Genomic DNA, 10,868 nt, shown 5'->3' on the forward strand with positions numbered 1-10,868 from the left:
ACAAGTTTGAAAAAAAAAATCAAGATGACCCCAAAAGCAAGGATCTTGATTAAATATGTCTGCAAGTAACATGGTCCAAACACGTGACGCTTTAAAAGCCTGTTGTGGGATTTTCAAGTCTGTAACACTCAAAGTTAGCAGCCTCTAAAATGATCAAGAAGAGTTCTAAACACAAGGACAAATGGAGAACATCTTGGTCACACCACGGAAAATGTTGAGAACCGGAGCAGGTTAGCTGCCAGCACAGCATGTGAACTGTTTGCGCTGTGCTGGGTTCAGGCTATGAGCTCTCTGGGACAGAGACTGTGGCTCCCTCTGCATTCATCTAACATGAAGTGCAGTCAATGCCCAGTGACACAGAGACTTATCATTTCTCCAGGCTCTAAGATACATGGAGATGAATGCTGATGGGGTTTATATTATGCCAACTACTGATTATGTTTAGCACAACAGTTTTAGTTGTCCTGTGCAAATTCTCTTTATCACTGGGGTAATGAGTGTCTGAAAATATTTTAAGCAACATTAAAGACTATTTATAGTCACATTTCCTTTCCTTCTAATGTGCACTAGATGCTGCATCCTTCTAAATACTCTGCCTGATCTGACGTGTTACATCAGAATTAAAACTTTAAGAATCCCTGAGAATTCTGATTTAATCTAGGAAACCACTCCCAGCTCACAGTGTGAGAAAGAATTGCTCCACTTGTTATACATATGCCAGCATCTCTTCACCGTGGGAAACTGTTTCAAGCATTTTGGTTTTTAATGGCACTCTGGGCATAGATGCACGGAAGATGCTCTTTATTTCCCCTCCTCTGTACAGTGCAAATTGACAGTTAGATCATAGAAATAAAAAAAAAAGTATCAGCATTCACTCATTATAGCTCTACCATTTCATCCACATCATAGTTTTTTCTTCTCAAAGTGAGGAACAATTCCAGCATCATCCTGGTGCAGACTGCTGCCTTCATTCATTTGCAGGCTCTCTTCCGCAAGCTGGGATAGATACTTCTGCAATTACATCAAAAACAAAGTATCTGTACAAAAGCTGAAGAAACTCAACACAGGATAAATTCAGAGCTCTTACACTCTCCTAGCACCTCACAGGGGAAGAAAACACATAGAAGCCCCATTTTGGTGAAAGTTCAAGCCAGGTAACGCAACTGTGTCAGGCAAACTAATATACGGAGAGCCTAAGAAGTTCAGTGGTTAACCCTGTGCCATATGGGGAACTGAGGACAGAACCAGGAGGACCATGACCGTGATTCCTCATCAGTCTGTGTAGCTAGACCTTGCCTTTTCTCCTGGCAAACATAAACTGACTACTTACTACTCCCACACACTATAGGGCAAGGACTAACACTAGTAAGTCAACTGAATTACGCTAGGATAAAACTGGTGTGGTAGCGTAGATGAAGTTTCTGAGTCATAATTTAAAGCATATACATTACATTTTCAGACATACATCATGTGCATGTTAGCTTTTTAAGGTAAATCAAACTCAGTAATAATTAACACAATTTAGCAATCTGCCTTGAGTATTTACGTATATTGTGTTGCTTTAAGATAAAGCATTTCAGAGCTCTAAATAGCAAGGGTGATTTGAAAATACAGAAGTGGCCAGTGAGGCCTTGAACCTTCTGGCAGTATTCTTAGTTGGCACAGGTGCACACAAAATGGAAGACGAACTGATGCATGTCTGAAAATGGTGCACAAAGTGTTTATTCAAGGTCAACTGACATAGGAACAGCATGGAAAGAAGCTTCTTTACCAGCACCTAGTCTGGAGAGACTCATAGGAAATACCCATATAAGGATGCCTTATTAATGACCTATACCCACTGTTACAGATACACATCACATGCAAGAATAACTGACCTGAGGGTTACTAGACCCTAAAACTCTACTTTCCCACCGTTTAAGCATTCTGGTTTACTTTGAAAAGGCCATCTCAAGTCACTGCAAAACACTGTCTAGTTGCAGAACTCCTCCAAGTCAAGTTTACTCTTTGGCATCCGTTTGGAAGAGGTGGAATGAGAAACAGGTGTAAAGAAACTAGGGCCTTTCTTGGTGTGCTAGGACTGCCAGGTCGTCTCAGGTAAATCTGAGTTTTGGAGGTAAGAGGTACATACGGAAGGGACTCAGAAAGGTATTGGGTAGGCATACCTGTGACAAAATGATGACTACACCCTTGTTACTCTGAACAGAGAGATTTGACTATGGAAATTACACAACTCTTAATCTTGATCCTAGAGTACAAAACTCCACATGGCTGAAGGCCAGATTAAATGTTACTGCTGCATACAGAGACATAAAAACTGTAAAGGTTGGGAGGAGTGTTCTGTACTCCGTGAACTGTAATAAATCACTAACACTTGTCACTGGATCAGATAACCCATGCTTTTTGTTTTTTTAATAATTACCCACCAAAATAAGATTAAGCTTTTTTAAAGATAATAGAGGGTTTTGCCACCACCTTTAGATGAATCTGAAAGGTTTTTGTAGTAGTGGTGGGAGGGATGGCCAAATGATGGATCTTTTTTTGGACGCTGAAAATGCAGTGGATCTGTAGATAGAAATGCCTCCTGGGAAATTATTTGTTTCACTGAAGAGAATGGAAAATTGCAAAAGTCTACCAGGCTGGTGAAGAAACAGTTGAAGTTTTTTTCCAGTGATTGTTTTTCTTCAGGAGGCACCATACAGATGAAGCTGTCTGTTCTACTTCAAGATAAAATACTCATCTTTATAGAAATGAGACTTTTGGAAGAAATCTGGTAAATAAATTGTTCAATTTGCATAAAATTCCAAAGTCTGGCCTTATATTTTGGATGTGCTTCCAAGGAGATCATGTGAAAGACAGCTTGTAGCAAATCAAACACAAAAACTCATAGCCATGAGAGCACCTGGGACAATGTTATTGTCACTGGACAATGATATTTGTCATGTAGACATGACAACAGGAAGACACAGGCTGTAGCAGGAGTCCCATAAGTTAAGATATGGCGCAAGTTAGATTCCATGGTTCTTAAATTGGTGGGTACACTCATTAAATTGCTCCATCATAGGAGAAGACTGAAGTTTCTTGCGGAGTGCATAAATGAGCAATACTACAACAAAAAGGGTTCTAGTAATGCAGAACAATTGTTTAAAATCTGCTGTGTTTCCACTTGAATGGACAAAAGTTGGATGGTTATCTATCAGACATTTCACTTCCTCAATTTAATAAGATAAGAGCTACAGCTCCACAGAACAGTGTGTTTTCATTACCATATTTGACAGATTTAATTTTAACTGGTCTTGTGATCTTTGTGCTTTTTTCTCAAGTCAGTTTTAGAAATCTACCACAGTCCTCATGGGAAATGTCTTAAAGGTGAGAAAAAAGGTTTTTTTCATGCTGACTTTGTTTTAATTGGACCTTTTTTCCATGACTTTGACAAAATATCTTAGAAAATCAAAAAATGCCTCCTCTACAGTGCCAATTGCTGGGACAGGGAGTAGACTGGCAATCTTTCCCTAAGCACCATAAGTTTCTTTGGGACAGACTCACATGGGACACATGGCCTGCACTCAGTGGTGCTACCTTTGTTGAATCCTTCTGGATTTTCTTGTATGAAACACAAGACACGGTGTATGAAAAAAGACATGCAAATTGGACACCTGTTCTTCAGGCTTACACTTGAAAGATCCATTACTAGCAAACAGTAGCTCTGAAGGCAAAAACTTTAAAAGGCAGAGGCCTTTGTATGATTAGAGCTAACTAACTTCAGGAAAGTCAAGAAGAAAATTCTCCCAGAGAAATGACTTGACTTTTTGTTACTTAAAGAAAACTATTCAAGAAAAGTTAATACCTATTAGCCAGCTAGGGAAAGATGGCTATTACTTGAAGAGAAGCAGAACTCCAACGTTTATGATGGACAGGGGAATAAGCAAAGAAGGGGCAACCTTTTTCTTTCATGCCTTTTGCTGCAAATGTGCAAATGCCAAAGGCATTGCTTACGTTGCTAGCAAATCAGCCTTGTGCAGTGTCCACACCCCTGTGCACAGTCAGGGACTCGAGAAGATGAGGGACAAGGTTGCCTCTTCCGAAGAGTCCTCTGCACTGGGCAGTTAATGCTCATGTGGTCATGAACAGCAATGACTGATACTGCCAACTGCGCATCTGGAAAGGGATCAAGGTAGGGTTTTTTCTTTAACTGCAAGTGCCTGTGGTCTCTGTGTGCTATTATCAAACATGGTGGTATAGGTTTATTGAAACCATACAAGTAATTACACAATAAATTACACTCTTCTGCATCTCCTTACAGAAATTATTCACTAGTGGCACTCTGCGCTGTTAAACAGCTGTGCTGCTCTGTAGCTGAGAGAAGAGATTTCAGCTGCTCACAGGAAACGCCCTGGATATCTGTGCATCATGTAATACTGTGTGATGAAACATGCTACAGAAATTCACTTTAATGCCAAAATATCATCCTTATGAAAGAAGTGACACGTTTAATGTTAATGAAATCAAAAAATAAGAAAGGCTGTTGGGCTCACTCCCAGCAACACCAATATCTGGAACTCTTAAGAGCAAAGAATTAAATGGCCTGAGTTACACGCTGTGCTGGTGACAAGGACCAAATATAAATCAAATGAGAAAATGATCTCTTGGAGCATTTTACTTATGATCCAGAAGCTGATTTCAAGGACCCAGCAGTGAGAGCTTAGTGTGCTAATACCCACAACTACTGCAATGTCTTGCTTATATATACACTTAACTTCTTCTGAATTCTTTCCACACCATAAAACGTAATTTTCTATAGCACCGTGGAACTTGAATGTAATCCACCCCAATATCTAGTTGTCAGCTAATTTCAAGACTGTTTTTACCTGAAGATTTTTGTAGTGAACAGTACTTCTGCAGTGACTTGTCTTCGCTGTCTCTTCATTTGTGTAGAAGAGTCCACAGAGCTTACAGTAAAACCCAGTTCTTGGCACCACAAATTCCACACCTACAGAGAGATTTTGAATTACATTAGGATGTCAGTTGAAACCTTTCTCCCCAACAATAAACTTGCTTTTAAAGAAAAAAAGATGTTATTTAGTTAAGTGACATGGATTTGAAGACTGTGAGTACTGGATTTTCTTTGATTTACCTAATTTTGCAATACTGACCCACAGTTTAAAATCATATGCATTGCAAATACACCTTGCAAATCTCCTCTCTTAGACATTATACATATTTTAAAATATACCTTCTCTCACATAATGCTGACTGGAAACTTGACTGTGTAATTTCAAGGCCTGGAATAGCTACAGTACTTATTGGTGGTAAATTCATGCTTACGTTAGGCAAATTCTTCTTAAAGATGTAGCTCTCCCAGGTGTTTTACTCGTTATTGGTGGTCACACAGTATAACAAATACTTTTGGTTGTTCTAAAAAGTATAACTAACAATTTTATGACAAAGACTTTTAAATTACTAAGTATTGTTCATACCCTATGTCTTAGACTTAAATTCTTTAATTTCCAGAGAATTTACTGGATGATCCTCCTCCTCTCAACATTCCTTGACATTGACCAAAGTTTCTACTGAATTGTCACTGTAGGGTTGTGCATGCGCCTGCCCTGTGGTCTCAAAAGCGTTAACAGCAGCCAAAGCAATTTATCCTGCTTCTTGGTTACTGCACGTGTTCCCTGCCGCAGGCTCAGGTTAGAGACAAAGAAGTTCACTTCAAGAGAGCTTATTTCTTCTCATACTGATACTAATGCTACCTTATGCCATTTATCTGGAATGAAATTAATAATGACCTAGAATTGAAAGCCCAGTTCTCTTAAACAGCTACGGCTCTTTTATACACACAGTCTCTTCTTTTTCCTCACATTTAGCTGAGAAATAAACATAGCAAGTAGCCTTCTAGTGACAGCTTGCTGTAATTTCTAGGTATCACAGTGGGCAGCATCTCCTGCTGATGGAGACCTGTGGTTGAACCGTACCTAGGGGAATGCTGAGTTCTGTGAACACGTCCTCTTGTTCCCAGCCTGGCGGAGAATGGGTTCGCTTAGAGTCTACCTCCGGGTATTCAAGAGATCTCATTTCCAGGTACCTAGAATTTGCTTAACAAATGAATAAATGTATTGAATGAAAACAGTTTATTAGTTTAAAGAGATATTTTTAAACTTCTTGGAAATACTCTCTGGGTGGAGCCATAAATTAAGTAAAATCTGGAAAAGTGCTTTTCTGTTCAAACAAGATGCTTGCTCAGTGCAACACAGAATAGCTACACTACACTGATGCACACACCCCTGTTTCTCCCAGGAGATCATTTTTCTATTCCTAATTGCATGACAGTTACGTTTTTTCTTCTTTTCACATTTTAAACTCTCAATGGATCTATAGTATTATACAAGCCTGTGCACAAACACGGTCAGACTGCAGCTCCACAGCAACACATGGCTCAAACGGAGCTCTGTGTCGGGGCTCTGCTCTGCGAGCAGAGACAGAGCTGCCCTAATACAGGGCTGCTGAGAAAGCCAGGAGCCAGCAGGACCTGCTGAAGGCAAATCACCCAAGTGCCTCAGGAGCTAGCTACATACGCAGAGCAAACCTTCCTCTGGCAGGACCCCTGAAGGACCACTGCCATGGAGCACTCTGCTCCCATCCTCAGCTCCCTAAGGGATGGTTTCTGCTTTATGGCTCTTGGTCCCTCAAAGATTTTGGTATGTGGCCAGTAGGGATGGGATGTTTGGTCACTGCTGATCAAAATTAACAGACAGGCAGAGATTCAAGGTATAGAGAACAGTAAATTGATTTGCTGAGAAGAATAAAGCCAGCTAGAATGACGGACATTCTCCTTTCCCAGCATGTGAATTGCTTTTATTAAAGAAAAAGAGAAAGTCGCTATCACAAAGCAACAGAATTACAAATAAACTGGTCTGATTCCTATTCTTTAGTTCTTACATCAAAGAACTGGTTTCCATACCTGACAAAATTCCTCTTGCATTGCACATTTCACCTAGATGAGGAATATGTTTTCTCATAAAACAAATATATTTTTTGCCCAAACCAAACCCTTCCTGCTTTTTCAAGCCTGTAGTTCAAAGATCAGCAATTTCTAGCTATGAGAGTGAAATTCTCTCCATTGTTTCAAATACACCTAATATATGATTTAAAAGAAAATAATACAAAATCTTGACTGGTTCGCTTTCAAGTTAACTTTAAGCCTACCACAGGTTTCCTGTTCTGCAGAATAGATCCTGGAAAACTCGTGAGTGTCAGTGGGGCGTTTGCAGGACACCCAGGGCCTTTGTTGCGACTTAAGTCCTGCCTAAGTTGATTTCTAGGGCTGCTGAGCTGGCAGCTGCATTAGCAGAGAGCCTAGAGCCCACAGATCCTGCCTTGCACTGAGGATCCCAGACGTCAAATCCAGGCAGAAGCCTGGGAAGCACAAGCTCCCCTGGAGTTTCCAGGTTCTCAAAATGCCCAAGTTACTGTCTCTTGGGATACCCAGCTCTCCTGTAAGCTGACAGCCCATGAAGTGGGCAGCCCAGCAGAGCCAGCTGGCCCAAAATCCTGGAAATTTTGTAGTCTCTAGTCCTGGGGAATTTGCATGGCAGCGTTATCTCCAAAGATGCAAAGCTTGGTAAGCTCTCTTCAGGCTAGACACGTGAGTTTTGAAAACCAAGCAAGTTTCAAACCCATCCCGGTGGAAGAAGTTTGTTCAAAGTGAGACATTTACATTAAATGTTTCTGCATTTTCTATTGGAAAATGGCACTCTCAGGAAATTTCCAGCAACTTCTGTTCACAAATTCTCCATCACACAGACTACGGTAACACCCAAAAAAGAGCATTCCTGGACAACATGGTATATATGGTTTTCCACTTCCTTTCATTATACCCAGTCCATTCACTTGTGTTCCACTTGAAGGACTGACAGGGAACTTAAGTGAATTTTAGACACTCAAGACCCTTTTTCTGACAGCAAAAATACTAATAGGCAGCTATGATTACATTTACTGGCACTATCTCATAGCATGTTGTATCAGTTATATTAAAGGCAGCATGACGTAGATAACAGAAGATGACAGGGCAAGTCCTGACCAAAGACATGTATTTGTGTGAAGAGGGACCAAGAAGTAACAATCTACAAATGATTCCCATGTTATTAGCACTTCTATACAGTGCATAAGAATACCCACCTTGAGTAGAGCCAGCCAGACATGAGCGATACCTCTCTGCTGACCTTCAGATGCTGCCATTCATTTCACTGACAATTCAAAATAAATTTAGCAGGGCACCGAAAGACTTCAGCTAAACTCATGTGAACCTTGATTTGACAATTATAGCACCTTATGCCTTGCAGAAAGCTTGCAAGCTGCTTATCCTATTTCCTTTATACTATTCAGCTCCAGTGACGAAGCCTCTAATGATTTAGCTTGGTAAAAGGCAATGGGGTTCTTTTACTGAGCTGCTCCAAGGACAAGTCTTGGTTCTATTAGCAACATTTATTCTGGTTAGCAATAAATTTCAATCTATTGTCAGAGGAAACATGCAAGGCCCTCTGCAGGCTGAAAAGAAAAAAAACCAGTAGTTACCCTTGGCCTCTGAACACTCTTGGCTCCCATGTCTTGTTTCTTCACCAGCATTTTTAACTAGCATTTCCATGATTTCTCTACTCTCAGCTCCTTGTGATCCCATCTGTTTGTAATCATCTATAAATGTGTCAGGGAGCTGAAGAGTCTCTTCTTTCAGCTGAAGAGAAGGTATATGGCAATCTTCAGGCTCTAAATGAATGTCAGAGCATTTATCAATTTTTCCTTCCTTCTGCTGACGATCAGACTCCTTTGCAGGTTGGTCTTCTTGTGATTCCTCTGGCTTCTGGTCAGGGTCCAGATTTAGGCTTGATGCTTCAGTAACCACATCATCATTATCATCATCCTCCTCATCCTGACAGACACCAGAAGAAGCTACACTGCCCTTTGCTGATCTGAAGTTTGTTTCTAAGGCTTTATGGGCAAATTTGTCTTCACTGGTTAAGTGGCTGTGATCATTTTTCAGTTCTAACATGGCTGACATACAGGGACACATTTCTGAGACGGCTTTATTTTTTTGATCAACAGGTACTATTTCTTCAAGCTCTGTTATATCGGGCTCCATAATTAGATCATCTTCTCCCACTTCATCTACTGTCACTAACTCCTCCATGTTAGCAGGATACCAGGTCTCACCTTCTATCTCACTTCCACTCTCCCAGTCTCGTTCCTGTCAAAAAGATGTAAAAATTTTGAGAAATTAGCGATTATAGATCATCATTGTTAAAAGTGATCTTTGAACATCAGTAACCAAGGAGACTTTTGAACTGGCCATGCCTAACCCCTCTTCTATCCTAGTTCCAAAGAACAACATGCCTTGGCGCTATGATTTTAAACCTTACAAGAACAAGCAATCTTCTAAAAATGATCATATAAGTTTCACCTTAGTGAGATCCTGTAATTGCCTTGGGGAATATGTCTCTCCAGTCTCCCACTTCCTGCTTTCCGGTGAACAGTAGAACGAGGCACAACCTGTCACACTAGTCATACTCCGTTTTGTGACCCCGAGGAAATAATCCTCTCCCCTTTCTCTAACTCCATCCCAAGGTGGCCAGAAATAGACATCACAATGAGAATATACTGCACCCCAATCTAGCCATTGTAGCTTTTGCTTTGCTGGATTAGGTCCTTTAATCTCCTACAGTGACTGAGAAAATGTGGCTACCTTCTGTAGTCATTTCCTACCACCAGCAAGGGCCCTTTGCCAGGGACTGTGTTGGTAGAGGTTGGCCTAGACCTTAAGAAAAATCAGTTTTACAGTTATACTCAAAGGTTTATAATCTGAAATACCTCAAACATGCAGTTATAGATTTAGGATTCTCAGACACTAATATTGGATTTCAGAAGAATTAGAATTATAAGTTATATATAACTTTCAATACGCATTTGGTGCAGCTTACATTTCAACTCCCAGAATCGTCGTGTGCACATAATCTATTAATAATCTGTATTCTCCTGTGTAGACGCTCCCACACTTCCCCTCCTAGAATCCTAAAACAGCATGAAAACTCTGGGAGTCGACACCGTTCTTGCCAGGAGATCAGTTTTCTACAGCAGCAGATATCAATAGCTTCCGTATCTGACCATCAACCCATGACCCTAGAGATATGAAGCTGGAGGAATTCCAAGAACATTGCTGTGCCCTGCTGCAATACTGCAGCAGGGGTGCTATAGAGACATCAAAACAAGCCACCATCTATGGTCTATTTAGGGCCGATATTCTGAAAAGTTTTCATCGTTAATCTCCTCTTTCCCTGCTAATCTCTACTGTGTCTCCTATTTTGGGGCACAGTTTGCAAAGTTACACAGTTCATTTGGGCATACATTACTTGCAGTTGTCAGTGCCAAGGGCTACGCCTGTGAAGCAAGGTACATGGGCAAAGAGCAACTAAAAAAAGAGCTCTGGGGATTCCAGAAAAAGCTACTCCTTAAAGCAGAGGTCAATATAAGGCAAGTTAATTTAGACAACCCCCTTCCGTAAACTAATGACTTCCATTGGGGAGTTAATATTTCATTTAGGAAAATGTACTACCAAATCTGGGTTTTCACTCATTTTATCATGGAAGGTAAACCAACAATATGTAACTAACCTTCTCTTTTCTCGTGTTTTCCATGATCTCTCCAGATTCTTTTCCTTGCTTATTAGCTGAAGGTGAGCTCTTCTCTGGAACTTGTTCCTTTCTTCCAAGCTAAAATAAATACAACATATACACGTATAGCAACACACAGTGGTGCTCTATTATGTTTCTATTCTGGATCTATGGAAGCAAAGTCACTCACAAGGTCACATTCTTTAT

At 40.5% G+C, this 10,868-nt stretch overlaps 1 protein-coding gene across 6 annotated transcripts in view; it reads right to left on the bottom strand.

The window, feature by feature from the left end:
• Positions 1 to 784: 784 nt before the first annotated feature.
• The window catches only part of RBM20 (RNA binding motif protein 20), a 96,653-nt gene continuing 86,569 nt past the window's right edge, over positions 785 to 10,868 (bottom strand). For all 6 annotated transcript variants that reach the window (XM_062580696.1, XM_062580695.1, XM_062580698.1 and 3 more), the window contains 5 exons: positions 10,662 to 10,760; positions 8,575 to 9,241; positions 5,976 to 6,095; positions 4,869 to 4,990; positions 785 to 1,011 (listed from right to left, as the gene is read on the bottom strand). In XM_062580696.1, the coding sequence (XP_062436680.1) occupies positions 904 to 1,011; positions 4,869 to 4,990; positions 5,976 to 6,095; positions 8,575 to 9,241; positions 10,662 to 10,760 (1,116 nt within the window). In that variant the 3' untranslated portion in view covers positions 785 to 903. The remainder of the gene's footprint in view (positions 1,012 to 4,868; positions 4,991 to 5,975; positions 6,096 to 8,574; positions 9,242 to 10,661; positions 10,761 to 10,868) is intronic.

Source organism: Rhea pennata, chromosome 7 (genome assembly GCF_028389875.1).
Source record: "Rhea pennata isolate bPtePen1 chromosome 7, bPtePen1.pri, whole genome shotgun sequence".
NCBI classification, from domain to species: Eukaryota; Metazoa; Chordata; class Aves; order Rheiformes; family Rheidae; genus Rhea; species Rhea pennata.